General features: G+C 35.4%; 1 protein-coding gene across 1 annotated transcript; it reads left to right on the plus strand.

Annotated features, from left to right (window-relative positions):
- Positions 1–11,696: 11,696 nt before the first annotated feature.
- Positions 11,697–20,129, plus strand: LOC116116065 (citrate synthase, glyoxysomal-like). Its single transcript, XM_031402167.1, has 13 exons — positions 11,697–12,022; positions 12,122–12,302; positions 12,627–12,712; positions 12,805–12,909; positions 13,536–13,598; positions 13,763–13,872; positions 14,063–14,182; positions 14,263–14,338; positions 14,505–14,578; positions 14,714–14,834; positions 18,862–18,959; positions 19,046–19,169; positions 19,740–20,129. Exons 1-13 carry the CDS (start codon positions 11,759–11,761, stop codon positions 19,869–19,871), a joined length of 1,554 nt encoding a protein of 517 aa, XP_031258027.1. The 5' UTR covers positions 11,697–11,758; the 3' UTR covers positions 19,872–20,129.
- The last annotated feature ends 331 nt before the right edge of the window (positions 20,130–20,460 follow it).

The raw sequence follows: 20,460 nt of genomic DNA on the forward strand, positions 1-20,460 counted from the left end.
GTGTTGTTTGCATTAGCTTACAATGTTATAGCAATAATGGATGATTATGGGAATGAGATTTTACACTTCCTTTAAGATGTTAAAGACTATTAAGGGGAGGTTTATTTGATCCATAAGTTGACCTATTGGATAATTGCCAATAGGAATTGATGTGGCATAGTTGATATGAAAATTCGGATTTTGTAAGCTTAGGGGTTATGTTAAACCTGCTTCAGTATTTCGACCATAACTTGAGTTATAAAAATCTAACCGAGATGATTCTTGAAGCATTAGAAAGCTAAGAAACAAACCTATAACTTTTATGTTTATGGAAAGAGCCAATTCATTTGAGAAATGGATGGAAAATGGCCTGAAGTATAAACTGGTTATTAAAGTTTAAGATTTAACATGATCAATTCTTATGATTATGAATTGATTATTAATGTATTATTGTAATTATGCCATGTACTAATGTTTACCATGTACTAATGTTTACCAATTAGTTAGATGATCTTTGAAAGATATACATGGTTAGGGGTGTTAACGAGCCAAGCTGAGCCGAGTTTTCGGCTTAACGAGCTCGGCTCGTGAGAGAAGAAGATTAATCGAGGCGAGCCGAGCCATAAAATCTATGGCTCGGCTCGGCTCGCGAAAGAGTTTAGGATATAGCGAGCCGGCTCGTGAGCCAGCTTATCGAGCCGAGTTCGAGCCGGCTCGCGAGCCGACTCTAAAAAATTTAACTTTTTTTAGAAAAAAATCAATTTTTTTTAGCCAGGCTCGGCTCGCGAGCCTAACGAGCCAAGTCGGGCATGGCTCAAACTCAGCTCGTTCTAGCTCACAAACCGAGCCGAGCCAGCTCGTTATATAACGAGCAAAGCCGTTAACGAGCCGGACTCGAGGCTCGCGAGCGGCTTGGCCCGTTAACCACCCCTATACATGGTCATGATGTCAATGCATGATTAATGTTATGAAATGGCATAAAGATGCAATGTAATACATGTTTTAAGATGCTCGCGAGCGGCTTGGCCCCTTAACCACCCCTATATATGGTCATGATGTCAATGCATGATTAATGTTATGAAATGGCATAAAGATGCAATGTAATACATGTTTTAAGATGATGTATGTGAGCAAGAGGTAATGTAAATGGATTGATAATCCATAGATGAATTAAAAGTATTAAGCTCAACAAAATATATATTTACATGCCATAAGATGTTAGAGATGCATATAGACATGATGGGAAACGCGTAAGCATATCCTCGTATACCGGTTGAGGAAAGATAAATATATGCTTTAGATGTTAAATAACGCGTAAGCACGCCTCTTGATGATATGACCTCTAGATGAATTTAAGGCTAGATGATATGAAGTGCTTAAGACGCTAAGAAAAGTCCGATCGGCTACACGCTTCATATGCATTTAGTTGCACTACATGAGTTATGATGTTATTTACATCATGAGATGATTTATACTCATGTTAGATGATATTTAGATGTTATATCATGACATGTAATGTGCGTGTACTATCTTTACATACTTAATTGTACGTGTATGCATTGATGTTTATCTAGCCATGGGATAAAATGATGAAAGACATATGAAATAGAAAGGGAAAAAACAAAAAAAAAAATAGAAGGGGAAGTATCCCTATGATGTAAAGATAAGGATTTGTGTTAACAAATATGTTTAAATAAGGTCAAATAACACATTTAGAAATGATGGTCATTACCGTTACTAAGCGATAGAGCTCACCCTTTTATTGTGAGTGTTTTACAGGTAGACCAGAGCGAAGGGATGCTAGAGACAGCGGGGCTACACGGAGGGGAGATGATTATTGTCATTCTCGACGTTTTATCTTGATGTAAATAATGTAAATGATAATATTGTGAAACACCCTTTTGGAATATTTACCCTATAATATGTTTCGATTGTGTATTTTACGGATAAATTCCTAAGTTTTGAAATGATAGTTTGGATCCTGCATGATTTTTCTATGCATGTTTCAGATATTATTATGAGTTATCCTTCACAAGTTGTTTTTTCTAAATACAACCGTTCTCCAAACATGTATCCCGGGATCTCATTGAGGGAATCAGAGGGTACCTGACTGGAAGGGGGTTTTACAATTCGTTTCGTGGAACTATGACCATATGATATTTATATTAAACATATAGTCTTTTAACGTCAGTATGAAACCTGTAAGGTGTAGAATGTATCTATGCTCTAAACATTAGGGTTTACGATCGTTCAGTGGACTATGAACGTTATATATATTTATATTAAACCATATAGTTCTTTTATGTCAGTATGAAACATATAAGATGTAGAATGTTTACGTCTATGCTAAACATATAGGGTTTACGATTCGTTCAGGGACTATGACCGTTATTAATTTATATTGAAACATATAGTTCTTTTACGTTAGTAGAAACAGTAAGGTGTAGAATGTTAAGTCTATGCTAAAAATAGGGTTACGATTTCGTTCAGTGGACTAGCCCGTTATTATATTTATATAAACATATAGGTCTTTTAGTCAGTATGAAACATATAAGGGTGTAGAATGTTTACGTTATGCTAAAAATAGGGTTTAACGATTCGTTCAGGGATATGGCCGTTATTGATTATATTAAAACATGTAGTCTTTTATGTTAGTATGAAACATGTAAGGGTAGAAGGTTCACGTCTATGCTAAACATATGGGGTTTACGATTCGTTCAGGGACCATGACCATTATTATATTTCAAAGGTAACATGGAATCTAATGAACATAGTGTTTTCTTGTTCAGAACATCAAGGGTGCGTTTGGTTGAATATTCCTAAAATATTACAAATCCTATTCCAAAATATTTTGTTTAATTATTTAGGAAATATTGTATTTTTAATAAATTTTAGACCCATTAACTGAATTAATTTCTAATACCGCCTAAAAAAGTTTAAAAATAAAAAAAAAAACACCCCTACCACCCCAACTTCCCAGATTCCGGTTAAAACGAACAGAAATGGCGGTATTTCATAGATGGACATTTCCGGCCAAATCCACTGGGATCGCCATCATCGACTTTCAAAGAAGGGTTGTGTTGACGGTCAACGACGACCAATCTTGGGCACGTGGATCGAAAATGACGGCCATAATTTGGCCGTTGTAGATAGCCCGATGTGGACTTTTCCATCCGTCGACGGCCAGATATGGCCGTTTTCGGCCACATCCGTGGTCGATCTGGCGGAAAAGGCCATATCGACGGCCTATCCGCCTGATACGACCGCTATGTGTCGTAATGCCTTTTCCTGGTAGGATTCCAACGGTGGTGGCTGGAATCTAGGAAGTTGGGTAGGTGGGGGTGTATTTGTTAAATTTTAAAAATTTCGTTGGTCGATTAAGCATATACTAAAAGAACTTCGTTTACACAGGGTCGTTAAGCGATCATGTGATTGGCAGAATCAAATCTGCCCAGGTGCATGATCGCTTAAGCGACCAAGATATCGCTTAAGCGATCCGTGTCTTTTTGTCTTGGTCGATTAAGTGATACGTGGATTGCTAAGCGATCCGTGATATCACTTAAGCGATCCTGTTAAAAAACCCTTTGTCGCTAAGCGATATACTTAGTCGCTTAAGCGATCATGAGCAATATATACTTTTCCAGCTTTCTCCTGAATTTTGAACAAACTAAAATTACAACACATATTAATTCCATACTTTCTCCTGAATTTGACAACCCTAATTCCAAACTAAAATCACCAACAATATTTAGGCCATGTAACAAGAAAATTAAAGAATGATTTATTAAAGTAACAATAAAATTAAAACATCATAATTGAAAACAATAATCATCAGCGGTTGGCCTTTGCAACTCCTGAATTCATCCTTCTTCGAACCTAATTTTCTAGAGCGCATGTGATTACTTCTAGCAAAGCTTCTCTGTGGCCAGGTTGCTGCAAATTGAGCACTTATTCATCTTCCGGGAGCCTCAGAGGCTGATGGAATACGCTTAACTCTTTTTCTCCCTTTTACTGTCTTCTTGAATGGCGGATGGATGATAATGTCAGCCAACTCTGGCAGCACTAACCACTGCTCTTCTGGAGGTACTGGATATCTGTTTCTGAATAAGCTAGCATATAGTGATCTGCCATAGAGAGGGGAGCAAAGTTCCATGTAAATTCTTGAACCAAATCGGCTCTTCCTCTTGGTGTTTCAGGTGACTGCTAGTGCATGAGGACAAGGTAACGTTGAATGTCAAGCACTTTACCACTGCAAGTTTTACTAACAAGGTAACTAGGGCATTTGGACAGCCGCGCACAGTGAACTCTTGAGCATTAAGAGGATAAGCAAACGTGCATTGATAAATCCATACGTTCTCGCATAATTTTTCAGCTAACGAACAAGGGTTGTAGTAAAATTATTGAACTCGTACGATGCTCATGGAACCACGGACAATGTCCTCTAGATTGCATCAAAAAGTACAACTATTGGAAACTCTCTTTCTATTAACAAATTCGAATTTATGGACTCCGTTATATTCGTGGTCATGACATCAAACCTTCTTTCAGGAAAGTAAGCTCTACTCCATCGCTCGAAACTAACATCATGCTCAAGATACTTAGCAACTCTATCATCCTTGATTCGGATTTGCTGGAAGTACTCCTCGAACACGTCAACTCGATAAGCTTTTACTGCCTAGTATGTCTGAAGGAGGCCATCACACTTAAACTTTTGTTTTATGTTCTCACCAAGGTGCCTCATACAGAATCCGTGATGTGCTTGACGGTAAATAGTGGCAATCCCCTTCTTTTTAGAGTTGTGCCTATCGGATATTATGCACAACTCGTCACTGTCAGGCACTATCGTACGTAATTGTCGAAAAAACCAAGTCCACGACTCGTCATTCTCAGAGTCAACCACGCACCATGCAACATGATATGTGTGATTCTCGCTGTCTTGTGCAGTGGCCACCAACAATGTACCTCCAGACTTTCCCGTCAGAAAGCAACCATCAACAGCCAACACCTTTCTCATGTTTACAAAATCCCTTATAGCAGAACCGTAAGCAACAAAAAAAATATTTAAACATCATATTCTTGTCCCACTTCAAAGCCATCTTGCTACCTTGGTTTGTCAACTCAAGCATATAACGGTACACTTCTAATACTGCGTACCTGTGCTCCGGCGTGCCCCTCACAAAATCTTGTGCATGTTGTCTCCCTTTCCAGCATTTCCAATAACTAACAACACATCCCAACTCTATGCACACAAGTCTTTGAATGTCTTTAGGAGATAGACCTTTCCCTTCAACGAACCAACTTTTGACAAATTGTCCAATAACATCAGCGGACGCTTGTCGATGCTCACCTGAAATATGTCCCAAACCACAAGTGTGCTCACGGGTATATGTGCTAAGAATAAATTTTTTCGACTCTGCCAACCTTCTACAATAAACCCGCCACTTGCACTTTCGGTCATGACATGCAGCCGTCACAGCCAATGAATTTGACTTTTTGGTGATGAACTCAAAATTACCTCTCACGGCAATAAGTTTTAGGTTCCTCACCACTTCCTCTTTGTTGTCAAATAAATACCCTATGCGTAACTTCGATCCATCCGTAAAAACATGAGCTGATTCACTACTACCTCCAATTGCCCCCTCTAAACCTGCATAAATGACCATAGTGTTCTCGTCCTCACTATCTGCGCCTTCTGCATAATCTATATTTAAAGGAATCTCTACATCTGTGAGAACATCTACGGGGCCCTCCTCTTCAACATTTTCATTCTGCCTCCTATCACCAACCTCTTCTACAGTGTCCTCCTCACTACCCAATTCACCGTCTACTCTTGATTTTTCAACTAACAAATCAATGGCCTCGTAGTTCAAATTAAAACCAGACAAATCTCCGCCTACTTCCTCGTTATCCCCTTCCTTTGAACCAACTTCCAATGGTTTTTCTACAAAAGAAACCCTTAAAATCGGCCTCGAACCATTATCGGCCACATCAATCATATATAACTTCACACTTTCATCCGACTTTAATATAGCATGAGATACCTTATAATGTTCAGGAACTCTGCTTAAAACATACTTCACAACTTGATAAGTGTAATTTATATATTTTTATTCCTTCCATATTATGTTTTTCGTTATGTTTATGCCTAATTGAGTTGATTAGAGTTTATTTTGTAGGTTTGGCATATTTAGATAGACTTTATGAAATAATTGAGAAAAGATTAGGAAATTCCAGATTTTTTGTTATTCTGACCAGTGCTGCGTTTTTCAGGTTTTTCATGGAGTCAGATTTCTCGATTGCAAAAGTGTTCTTCAGAAAAAGTAAAGTAGACGAATCAAGCTTTCCAGGAAGATATTATGGGCAAGAATCCAAGTTTGTTTGGGTCCTCATTAGTTGTTGCAAAACCGGACCTGGAATCCTACTCGTAGAAGGATTCCTGGTTGAGTATTGAGTCTTCGAATGGGCCTAACTGGAGCTTCAGAAATCAAAATCAGGTGATTCAAAAGCCCAGATTCATCTACACATCTAGGAATAAAGTTTTTATGAAGTGACCAAGCCTAGAAAAGTTTGCGAGAATCTTGGTGCAAGCTGGAGACGAATTCTGTTTTCCATATCTGATAAGATTTTGACAGTTTTGGAAGTCTATCTTTTAGGAAATGTCTAGGAAAGTAATTTTCGTGATTCCTGGGGTAGAATTAAGGAAAACACATATTATTTATCGATGAGTTGTTAGGTTAAAAAAGAGGGGAGAAGAGACAACAGTAGTTTTTAGTTTTTTCGGTTTTCTTTTACTTTCTACGTCAAGATGTGAGGCTGATCTTTCTTCTTCAGTTCAAGGGGATTTTGAAGCCTAAATTCATGTCATTGGTGTAACTTGACTTCAATAACATTGTTCTCAATCTCGTTTTTATTGGAATTGTTTATGTTATTCTGTTTTAATTGTTTATGATTCTTGTTTGAGTGATTTAGTTTTGGCCTGCTGAATTGTTTAATCGAAATTTTACCTGTTAGAATTAGGAATTCTAATACGTAATTGTCATTTTTCTATTCAATGAGTAACATATGATGATAGATGATTATGGACAAGTTTTCAATCTGTCATCTTGAATAACATAACCTAAGTTAAATAATCCGAGCTTGCGAGATTGTTGCTTAGATTGATCTATTTTCCTAATTGTTAAGGCTGCCATTGAATTAAACTTAGAGAGCTTATTCTAGGTTGTTCAAGGGTTGGGATCTACTTAGAGAGCTTATTTCAATAGTAACAATTAAAGGAAAATTCGGGTAACATAGCTTGTTGTTTCCTAGGGTCAGTAGTTCCATAATAACGAGATAGAATAGTGTTACGGTTAGTTCATGTCCAATGCATGTTTAGGTGGATCTTGAACCGAGAACTGATTGCTTTTAACCTGATATTTTCTACCATTAGAGATTTCTTTGTTTTATTTAGTTTGCCTTGACTACAACCCCCTTTCATTACTGTTGTCATGTTTACTGTTTAGGGTTTTATTTTATTTTTTTGTTGTTTTTATTGTTTTAGAATATAGAAATTAATCGAATCATTCCCTGTGGGATCGACCCTTGCTTACCCTATATACAATTTAGTAGTTAGGTTAGGAAGATTATTAATTTGGAGCATTCAGCACGTTACCACAACTATATCACTACGCGAGCAACTCAAATTACCTCTTCTAATTATTTCATCAATTAACTCATCAAAACTAACCTCTGTGCTCACAGCAATTGGTATAACTTCTTTGCTCTTCCCAATTCACTTCTAGCTACTTTCTTCGTCCACCCATTCACCAAAATATTCAACACCCAAAACAACTTGTCCCATGTGTAATAATAGCCAACTACCTATAATTCAAGAAAAAAAATATTCTTAAATGTTGTACTAAGGGTTCAAATATTTTAAAAAGAATCTGCATAGTCGCTTATATGGTCTGTTGTATCGCTTAAGCGATCATGGTTATTTATACTATATCGCTTCAGCGATCAAGTGTATCGCTTAAGCGATCCAGTATAAATAACCATGATCGCTTAAGCGATCTTATGCCATTTATTGATCGCTTAAGTGATCTGCTCCTATACACCAGACTTTTACCAGATTGCTTAAGCGATCTTATGCCACATACTTGATCGCTTAAGCAATTTATCTGCTGCATTACTAGACCTACCGGATCGCTTAAGCGATACACCAGATCGCTTAAGTGATCCATCATACCCAGAACACATTTTCAGTTATCTCCACCTATAATCAATACATCATACCCAGAACAAATTTTCAACAAATTTCACTCCTTTCAACTTGCATTACATCAAACACAACCCAACAACCTAAACAACTAAATCAAAATCATAACCCAAACTCCATCCATTATTAAATCTTCGTAAATCTAAATATAAAATATAAAAAGGAGATATACATACTTAGACGAAATGTCAGGAGGAGGAGGATGGGGATCTTTCGCGAAGAAGATGTTAATGGTGGAGGAAGAAGAAAGTGTTAATGGCGGAGGAACAAGAAGATATAGAGGAATGAGGAAGATGTAGAGGAAGGAGGAAGAAGAAGAACATGCAGAGGAAGAAAAAGATGTAGATGAAGCTAAGAAGAAACATCAACCAAGGTAGAGATGCGTTAATGGCGGGAGGAAGAAGAAGGTGTTTGGGTTTGTTTGCAAGCATTTCGGGTTTTTGGGAATATAGTATAATTTCAACTCGACCATTATTAGATTGTATTCAATTCAAAACTGAAAATTTGTCTAAGTTCAAATCAAAATTTTAAGTTAAAAAGTCTCATCCTATAAGTCATGCTTTGTTTAAGACCTAAGTGTTGTTTTAGTTTTATTGGAACGTAATTTGTAGACTAAACCTTAAAGTTGATAACTTAAAGGGTGTTTGTCTCAGTTTATAAGCTAATCAAACCAACTTATAAGTTTTAATATCAAATTGACCTGTTTGTTTATAACTTTTTTAGGTTTATAAGTTAGACTTATAAAAAAAGAAAAAGTTAGGGAAACCTTTTTTTTTTTTTTTTTTAAGCTTACAAGCACTTTGCTTATAAGCTACTTTGACCAAGTATATTATCACATTATCTCTATTTAATTTTAAAATTTTATCATATAATCTTATTTATTATTTGATAAAATAATATAGTACCATTTTTAGTCATTTTAATAATAAAATATACTTATAAACTATATTTTACCAAATGCATCAACTATTTATCAATCATTTATAAATACTTTAATCAAACTTAAATTTTAAATGCTTACAAGCTTAAATTAGCTTATAAACAAAAGTCGATCTAACAAGCTCTTAATCTCTGAGGTTTCAATAAATAACAAAAAAATCATCTACATTAACAAGCAATTAATTTTTGGGCATTAAAATAAACGAAAAAAAAAAGTGTTTAGGTAAATATTGACTTAACAATAAAATTCCCCTACCATTTTATCAGATTGCTAAAAGTCAATTTTTGTGACCTCTGATAAAACGTCATTATTAACCCTTAAACCTTATGGACTAAAAGATAATTTGTTAGATATTATCTGATGTGATTAGTTATCTGGAAGAGTGGAAGGCAAGCTACTGACATTGTTGTGTGTTGAGCATCCCAAGGAGTTTCCAGTTTTATGATCATCACCCTTGGGCCCACTTATTGACTTTTTCTTGAATTTTCAAATATTTAATTTATATTTTTCATCGTTACGTGACGGAACTAATAACCTATTAACCTTATCCTTTGTTTTATGATTTACTATTTTTTTGTTTTCATATACAAGAAGGTTTTTTAAATGGACACCCATGAAGTTTCCAGAATTTTGGTTTTTTTTTTGGGTGATTGAAATGTTTGGATGATTTTTTTTTTTTTTTTATCAGAATGTTTGGATTAATTTACACTATCTTAACTATTTTTTTCAAACTTTTAAACTATTATCAGATATAGTTTCAATGATTATCTCTATTAGATTAGATTAGAATAAATATATTTCTTATAATGATGAACTTTAATAAAAATAATATCTAAAGTAAAATAGTTAAGACAATAAAAAGAGTACAATTTTTATTTTCCAAATGTTTCAAAGTTGAATATTTTAAATTATTTAATATTTTAAGCATTTGATGGCAGGATAAGAAAACAAAATTAAGATTATTGTCATTACTAAAGTTTGTGTTCAGTTAACTTTTGACAACCATCGATTATAAGGATTTAGTGTTTCATTTTGAACCTATGCGTTTCTTTGAACTTTTACTAAATTTCAGGGTGTCACGTTATAATCTTAAAGTAATTTCTATATTTAATTTTTCAGTAAAAATATAGTCATATTAACAGTAAATATACAAAATTGATATATACAAGCATAACTTATAACTAGATATTTAATTACCTTTATATAACATTATTTATGATAAAGTAAATGTTTACTAATTATAATAATGATACTAAGAAGATAGTGAGTTTATATTAATATCCTATTCAAATTTAATTTTATTGGTATATATATATATATATATATATATAATATATATATATATATAGGTTTTGTTCTTTATATTGGATTTGTTTCTTTTGTTAACCAGTAATTCTTAGCTTATAATGTTTATACAAAATTGTTAATAATTTCTTAGGTATGACTTATTCGCATAGAGTTTATATAATAAGAGATTATGAAATAAGTTTTGGTTAAGAAATTAAAGAGATTTTAGTATTAATTTATCAAACGGTTTTAAAATTACCAACCTACCTAAAAATGTCTGAAAAGTGTATAATTCAATAACTCCAAACCAAACAGGATTTGAGGGTGTTTGTCTAAGCTTATAAGTTGGTCAAACTAGCTTAAAATTCTAAAATTAAGCGAACCTGTTTGTTTATAACTTTTTTGAACTTATAGGCAAAAAAAAAAAAAAAAAAAAAAAAAAAGTTGGGGCAAAGTACATTTTTTATTTTTTTTGGCGTATAAACACTCTGCTTATAAGCTAGTTTGACCAAGTATATTACCACATTATATTTGTTTAATTTTAAAATTTCATAGTATACCCTTGTTTAATGTAGTACTATTTTTAGTCATTTTATAATAAAATGTACTTATAAGCCACATTTTACCAAACACGTCAACTACTTATCAGTTACTTATAAGTACTTTAACTAAACACGTAATTATTTAAACTTTCAAATACTTATAAGCACTTTCATAAACTCAGAAAAACACCCCTTAGATATCTTTTAAAATTACCAAAAACACTTTTAAAAGCTATATAAAACTCCAAAACCCTACAAATATTAAATCTCCCTAATCAGGGTGGTATTTAGTATTTTTAATAATGCTAGAAGTTTTTGAGTTAATTAAAATAACCGTGATTTATAGCATTTTAAAACAATTTTTTATATCACTCAAACTCTTTATTATAAAGAGTTTGTCTATAAAACAGGAGTCAAATAGAGTATTTATTCTTTAAATATAAATTAAAAATCGAGTTTGAGTGAAATTTCATCTATTATCTTAATTTTTTAATAAATTATAGTTTTTTATGTATTTTATTATTAATTTTCGTTCTTATTAAGTCTCATTTCTATTTATTAAGTCTAATATTTAAATATAAATTTTATTTTTTATATTTAAAAATTAATAAAGATGGGTGAAATATGCTGTTTATTTTAAAGAGCACGTGGAAGATACTCTCGCATGTGGCTTGATGTATAAATTGAGAAGTTTAAACCTGAAAGAAGAAGAGCAATAGCATTTTGATATAAATCAGATCAATCAAAATCCTTATGGCTTCATCTGTTGAATCATCGTCTTCATCTTCAATAAAGGCTCGTGGCCGTTTGGCCGTGCTCTCAGCTCATTTGGCATCAATTTCAATTGGCTCCAACGACGACACGTTCCTGGAGCCATGGCGCCTCTCGGCTCAGTCAACTGTCGCTCCACCGCCCAATCTCAAGGGCGCGTTGACCGTCGTCGACGAAAGAACCGGCAAGCGTTATCAGATTAACGTCTCTGAAGAAGGCACTGTTAAAGCCACCGACTTAAAAAAGGTTCTTATTTAATAAAAACAACAACATCAATAATAATAACAACAACAATTATTTATATAATTATTTTCATTTTCGATTTTTTAATTTATTTATGTACAGATTACGACAGGGAAGAATGACAAAGGATTGAAGCTATATGATCCAGGATACTTAAACACGGCACCTGTACGGTCATCGATTTGTTATATTGATGGAGACGAGGGAATTTTGAGATATAGAGGTTATCCTATTGAGGAATTGGCTGAATCTAGTACTTTCATCGAAGTTGCTTATCTTTTGAGTGAGTTTCTTTTTATCTTTTTCAGTTATGTTAGGTAAAGAATTGGGGTCTGAACATATATTGCGTGCTCAATACCAAAATGTACCGGATTTATTTAAAGGACAAATCTACCTTTAGTGATTTATAAATTATAAATGGTGCTAGACGTGGTAGTCTGGGCATTCCGGCTATTTTTGTCCATGTAATTTTTCATTGAGGGCAATTAGATTAAGTCATATGATTTTATGACTAAATCTATCATTTAAAATTAGTGACGATGGCTAGATATGAGAATATCTCTAAAGAATTTGTGTTTGTTTAATTAAGTAAATTGGATGTTTGCAGTGTATGGGAATTTGCCTTCTCAAAGTCAGTTGGCAGATTGGGAGTTTGCTGTGTCTCAGCATTCAGCTGTGCCACAGGGGATTTTGGTAAGATGATATTAGACGTTGCGATGTGACTGCTTTTGTTTGCGGATTGAAGGTATTCTGATATATGGCTTGTTCTTGTTTCTGTTTTGAAGGATATTATACAGGCAATGCCTCATGACGCACACCCGATGGGAGTGCTCGTCAGTGCCATGAGTGCTCTTTCTGTCTTTCATCCTGATGCCAATCCTGCTCTCAGAGTAAGTTTGCACCTTTTTGAAGTGTGGCACCTGGTTGAGCACTCCTTGAATTTCAGCAAAAGGAAATACTTACATATTTGATTTAAGTCATTGAGGACTAAAAACAACGTGTCTGTGGTTGGTTGAAATGATAAGAGTAAACGTTTTCATCCCCTAGATATTTATGGTAGACATTATGATGTTTTGCAATAATATCTTCCCATGGCATTTTGTCTATCGGATACCTTAGTTTCTAGAGTTATCCACCTTGTACATGAATTTTGGTATCTTAATTTCTGTTGAGTATGTCATTTTATGTTGGAATACCTTACTTTCTGGAGTTATTACATGAATTTTGGTATCTTAATTTCTGCTGAGTATGGCATTTAATGAATGAAATACCTAGTTTCTAGAGGTATCCACCTGTTACATGGATTTTGGCATCTTAATTTCTGTTGAGTGACCCGTATAGGGCATGAGTCTTTAATGATTCAAGATTTTCGCCAGATGATTATGTATATTAAAATACGTGTGTGTGCGCGCGTGTCCCTGTGCTTTTTTTTGAATTATTATTATTATTGTTTCTTTTATGGTTCTGTGAGGCTTGTCTTTATACATTTTGATCATGTATTATTTTGTTGTTGCAGGGCCAAGATCTGTACAAGTCAAAACAAGTGAGAGACAAACAAATAGCTCGTATTCTTGGCAAGGTTTACTCATTCAATTTTACTACATTTACTTTGCCCTTCATTAAACTAAATCTAAATACATTTTATGAATTTGTTTTTGTTTCATCACTTGTTACTGATCATCAATGTCATAAATGTGCGGCTTAAGTTGCCTGTTTAAATTTAAATCAATGTTTTCTTTGTAGGCGCCCACTATTGCGGCCGCAGCTTATTTGAGGCTGGCAGGAAGGCCTCCAGTTCTGCCTTCCAGCAATCTTTCTTATGCTGAAAACTTCCTATATATGCTTGACTCTTTGTATGTTCTCCATTCTTTCTTTTAATTATTTTGTTGACTTAAATATACTGGTTAACTGTGCAAATTCAATTTATATCACTTTAGAATGATATGCAAACCATGGCTCTGATTAAAGTTTATAAGTATTTTTTTGTGTATGGGATTTGGGGCCACCTTAAAACTAAAAAAGTTTCCTCCATAAAACTTGCAGAGGCAATAGAGCATATAAACCCAATCCTCGACTAGCTCGTGTGATCGATGTTCTCTTTATACTGCATGCTGAACATGAAATGAATTGCTCTACAGCTGCTGCTCGTCATCTTGCATCGAGGTAGGCACTATAGATCTCAAACTCAAATGAGATGAAGCGGTCTTAAATTCTTCTCATGTACTTTCTGCTTATCTTTGCAGTGGTGTTGATGTATATACTGCTCTTGCTGGAGCTGTTGGAGCCCTATATGGTCCTCTTCATGGTGGAGCTAATGAGGTAAGCATATTTTTTTCTTCATAATAAATTTCATGCTTGGAAGCAGTAGTCCTGTGGTTACTTAACTTTACAATGAACAGCAATAGAAGTATGCTACTTTTTAAGGAGTTAAAGTTGCTCTTTCTCTCTTCTTCTTTAATGCCCTTCGCCTTTTTGATTCTAATAGGCCGTGCTTAAGATGCTGAGTGAGATAGGTACTGTTGACAATATTCCTGAGTTCATTGAAGGTGTGAAGAACAGGTAATTGTTGCCTGTTGGTAACATCTGTCCGTCTATCTCCTGGGCAGGTTTCAATGGCCTGCTCTACATGCAATATGTAGTAGAAATTTTCTTTTTCTAGTTTTTCTGATATCTTATACCAATTTTTTTCTCCAGAAAGAGGAAGATGTCTGGTTTTGGGCACCGTGTATACAAAAACTATGATCCCAGAGCAAAGGTCATTAGGAAACTAGCAGAGGAAGTATTTTCCATTGTTGGTCGGGATCCTCTTATCGAGGTGTTTTTTGCTTTCCATATATACTTATCTCTCTTTTTTTTTTTTTTTTTTTTTGGGGGGGTAATTAAATATTCATTAGAAAAAAGAGGAAGAATTTACATAAAGGCCGTAAAAACATGGCCAACCTACCACAGGACACTCCTTGGGTTAGGAACAAAAGAACCAAGTACTCACTACGACTACTAATTAATTGCTAATCCAAGCAACTAATTACCAAAGGAAAACAAGCAAAGCACCACCTCAATCAAGGCTGCCAATACAATCAAAACAACGCGAGCACAAAAACTCCCAACCCAATACAAACCCAAAAACAAACCAAACCACAAACAAAACACTCCCCAACAATCAAAAAGGGAGAACAACTACACACCTCCTCCAACAATCCCACTACACTTAGAAACCATACAAAGCAAGTACAAGGGATACAAACTAAATGCATCCTCTGAAACGAGGCTGCCGAAACAAACAACAGAGAAAGTGAGAAAGACAAACAACACTTCCACGTCCATCAAGGCGACCAATCACCGAGCTTCGAATGAACCATATCCCAAAAACCAAAACACCTTCCAAGGGCTGAACAGAAGCTATCCCTCCACCAAGCCTCCAACCAAGCGGCCACACGCCAAACACTACCTCAATAATACCCCACCCAACTATGTAGTCTTGGAAATAGATCTTGGCAGCCCCAAATTGTGAGAAACCGTAGAGTTAAGAAAGGACTTCTTCACTTTGGTAACATCCATTGCCCTCTTCCTCACAACCCGTTTGATCAAATTCACCAAGGAACAAGCATCTTGACAACCCCTCCCAAAAGTACCTATTATTTCTTTCCCTCCACACATGGTACACGGTGGCTCCCAAGCAAAGTTTCCCAATCACATACTTAATTTTTTTAGATTTATATTTACTAGAGATATGACTTATATACTCATGCCAAGGTCGAACCACATAACCTAATTAACATAAATCAAGAACTTGGCACCACATGTTTCTAGTAAAGGTACACGAGAAGAAGAGATGATCGACTGATTCCACATTACTAGCACAAAAACAACAAGTACCATTCGAAGTAACACCATACCTCACAAGCTTATCCTTTGTTTGCATTCGGTCTTTAATGGCCAGCCAAAGTATGAAAGAATACCTAGGAATTGCCTTCGGGAACCACAAGATATGATGCCACTCCACCCAATCTTTGTGGATCTTAGTTGCTTCCTAAGCCGACTTAATACTAAAAGCATCCAAAGGGTTTGGTTTCCATCTAATACGATCTTTATTAGCCAAAGGAAAGAAATCCACCATACCTTTAACTTCCAAAAGAGCCGAGGAGTTTGCCACCGACCATTTCCACCTAGAACCATCACAAATCTCCCCAACCTTAGCATAATAAGAAAGGCTAGAATCATAAACAATTCTAGGACCATACCTACTAACAAGGGGGCCTATGGGGTGCCAATTATCATGCCACAAGTGTGTTTTCTCCCCATTGCCAATAATGTAAAAGATCCTATCTCTAACTTTCCCCTCAATTTCAAAATACTTTTCCAAGCCCAAGAAGCATTGCAAGGAATTGTGATGTCCGGAAAACTTTTTTGCCCAGTAAAATACTCTCTTACCCACTCAACCTAACTGGAGTCACTTTTAGCTTGAGTTATATTCCAAATATGTCTCATCATAGGCGCTCGGTTCCACTCTTTACTTCTCAAAATTCCAAGGCCCCTTTCCTCCTCAAGGACACACACCTCATCCCAACTAACTTTGGCCTTACTACTTTTCATCTCCAAACTCGACCAAAGGAAGTCTCACAACTTGGCATCAATATCTTTATGAACTCTAGACGGGAGAACGAATATAGAGGACCAGTAGACTTGTATACTTGAAAGGATGGATTTGATTAGAATAACTCTCCTCGCATAGGATAGAAACTTACCTTTCCCTGAGCTAATTCTAGCCAAGATTTTGTCTATCAATGGCTTGCAATCAGCATGCTTAATCTTCTTTGTGATAAGCGGCACACCTAGATACTTCATTGGGAGCGTGCCCTCCACAAACTCAAAGATTGAAATAAGGTCTTTTTTTTCTTCATCTTTAACTCCAGAAAAGAACATGTTACTTTTAGAATGATTAGCTTTAAGGCCTGCCCAACATGAGAACTCATCTAAAGCTTTCTTCATAAGAATGAGGGACTCCTCATTAGGATGACAAAATAGCAGAAGGTCATCTGCAAAACAAAGGTGGGTTAGCTTTAAATTTTTATGTCTCCAATGGTACCTAAAATCCTTCTTGGCAGCCACTCTACCCAATAATTGAGACAGAACTTACATTGAGATAACATAAAGATAAGGGGAGATTGGGTGCCCTTGCCTCAATCCACTTGAACCTCCAAAGAACCCCGCAAGCTCCCCATTCACGACAATAGAGTATCTAGGGGTAGTGATGCCCTACTCCACCCAACGAATAAATTTTAAAGGAAACCCAATCCAAGCACCTCCAAAACAATGACCCATCTCACTGAATCATAAGCTTTCATTAAATCCACCTTGAGGGTACATCACTTTTCCTTGGCTGACCCTCTATCATAATGGTGCAGCAGCTCTTGGTTATGTAAGACGTTATCCACTATTTTCCTCCCCCAACAAAAGGCTACTTGAGCCTTAGTTATGAATTTCGGTAACACTCCTTTAATTCTATTTGCCATTATCTTAGAAATGCATTTATAGATGGTATTGCAGCAAGAAATAGGCCTATAATCATTGCAAGTAGAAGGGTTCTCACCTTTGGGAACTAGGGCAATTATAGCACAACTGATTTCCCTAACAAGCTTATTACCCGAATTGAAAAGCTGCTGAATAGCCTCAACAACATTGTCACCCACCACATTCCAAGCTTTTTGAAAGAAAAGAGCACCAAAACCATCCGGCCCAGGAGCTTTATCTTTATTCACCTCAAACATTGTCTTGGTAATTTCCTTGCTTGAGACTTCAGCAACCATACCATTAGCTTCATCAACCGAGATGATTGGATCACTTAACCCTTTCAAACCATGAAAATTCCTACAAGTTACCTTTGAAGAGATTTTCATAAAAGTCCGAAGAGATTTTCATAAAAGTCCACAAACTCTTTCTTGATTCTCCCAACATCATTAGTAAAGCTACCATTGCCCAACTTCAAGGAAACAACTCTATTCCTTTTCCGCCACCCATTCACTGATTTGAAGAAATAAGAAGTATTGGAATCCCCTTCTTTTGGCCATTTAACTCTTGACTTTTGCTTGGCTAAAGACTCCTCGGCCTTGGAAAGTTTAAAAAGCTTTGAAACCTTGGCCTTTTCCTCTTGAATGAGCTGCTCGTTAAAAGGATCTTCCCCCAACAACTTTTGGGAATCAATGAGTTCCTCCCTAGCCTTCTTCTCCCTCTTGGATATATTCCAATACTCCTTTTCATTTAACAATCGGAGATTGTTTTCAAGGCCTTAAGCTTAGAAATAAGTTTAAACATAGGGTTACCATCCACTTCCATATTCCAATACTACTTGTGCCTTTACTTCATGCACACAAAAGTTTTGAAGGAAAAGAAGTTAAAAAACAAAAAAAGGGTTAGCTTTACCCTGAAATAGGAAAGCAACTCACTAAATTATATATATCCGCAAAGAACAAAAGCTGATTGCTGCTGTGTCTTCTGTAATTTGTCAATTATTCCCTTGTTATTACAACATTATTGTCTAGATATTATGCTCTGCCAAAGATCAAATTGATTAGTAAATTATGAGCTCTGATGCATTTTTCTTGAGGAAATAATTTTATAATCTGGCTGAAAATTGAATTGAGAGCCATGTGAATAAACCTTTTTAAGGTCTTGTGTCTGAAAATTCCAGGTCTGTGTCTTTTTCTGGTCAAGGGAGTAGTCTGAATTAAATATAATATGTTTATTCTTTGGTATTCATTCTCTGTGGTTTTTCTTGAATAGATGCTTCTAATGAAATGTATGCTATGATTGAGCACATATGCATCTTTAATACTATTTTGCAGGTAGCTGTTGCTTTGGAGAAAGCTGCACTATCTGATGAGTATTTTGTTAAAAGGAAGTTATATCCAAATGTTGATTTCTATTCTGGATTGATATATAGGTACAGAACGAGTTATAATTGATTATACTCTTTGTTGCTTTCTCTGAGCATAAAATGGATTTAAAAGGCATTAAACTTGTTATTAGGGCTATGGGATTTCCAACGGAGTTCTTTCCTGTACTGTTTGCCATCCCCCGCATGGCTGGGTACTTGGCTCACTGGAGAGAGTCTCTCGATGATCCTGATACGAAGATAATGAGACCACAGCAGGTTTGTTTTTCATACTTAATTAAATCCTGATTTTGAAAATTTCCTCTTGTTTTTTGATTCAGTAGGAACAATAATTTTTTATTCTGTTTATTTGTTTATCTTATCTATATAATTGAAGACCAATGAGATCATTTGGATGTCTGTGTCTGGCCAAACCATAGATCCATGAGCATGAAGGTCTTATATGTGATCAACTTAAAAATCTTGATTAGAAGAGAAAGGGCACCTGTAGTTGTAATACCCATTTTTTAATCTACCTCAGCGTGATACATCCACAGAGCATGCTTATGTGAGAAGTCTGGTTAGATTTGGTAGTAAATTTTGCTCTGTGGTTGTCAAGAAATGAAACAAAAATATTGAAAAGTAAAAGATCACGAGTTTGTTTTTGTGCAAGGTGGTTGAAACGTATAATCACTGTGATCACTAGAGTTTAAAACCATTTCGAAATTTAAAATTGTTTCAGGCACCGTCTTGGATTCTCACTTTTCATTTAGTAGTGAATAAAAAGTGTTCACCACCCACACAGGACTTTCTTTTTTTTCTTTGGTTGCTTTAATCTATGCCCTTCAGGTTTATACCGGGGTTTGGATGAGACATTATATGCCACCGAATGAACGGATGATGTCAAAAGAGGGGGACAGGCTTGGTCAAGTATCTGTTTCTAATGCCACTAGACGAAGGTTGGCTGGCTCCGGCAAGTAAACATTTTAAATTTATGAATAACATCACGTAGAAGCAAAATAAGTGGTACGAATAAATTTAATATTGTTTTTGATAGCTTTCTGTTTGAATATCCTCAACAAAAACAGGAAGTTTATAATGTTCTGTTGCTTAAACTGGAGACACATACGCAGTATTTGTATTTATGAACAACTGTTGCGGTTTGGAATTCCTATAGCTGTTTGTACAAATCTTGTAATTGTTTATTGGTTTCCCCTTTGCTGTTCTTCTTTCTCTCCATTGCTTTGTTTAGTTGGCGAATTCTATTGATAAAGTCTTCCCTTTTTTATTTTTCACTTGGGCCATCGCAAAGATTTTTACTTAATTAAGACTTATTTATGAAGAAATTTTTGAATGAATGAAAATGTTTTAAGCTTCAAATGAATATAACAAGAGAAAAAATTCAGTAAAACAATAAAATCAACCTTTTTAAGTTCGCTAAATATTATCAACTTCTAAATGTCATAAAAACTAATGTTTCACACTCCACCTCCATCAAGGCGACCAATCACCGAGCTTCGAATGAACCATATCCCAAAAACCAAAACACCTTCCAAGGCTGAACGAAGCT

This window comes from Pistacia vera, unplaced genomic scaffold (assembly GCF_008641045.1).
Source record: "Pistacia vera cultivar Batoury unplaced genomic scaffold, PisVer_v2 Contig1229, whole genome shotgun sequence".
Lineage (NCBI taxonomy): Eukaryota > Viridiplantae > Streptophyta > Magnoliopsida > Sapindales > Anacardiaceae > Pistacia > Pistacia vera.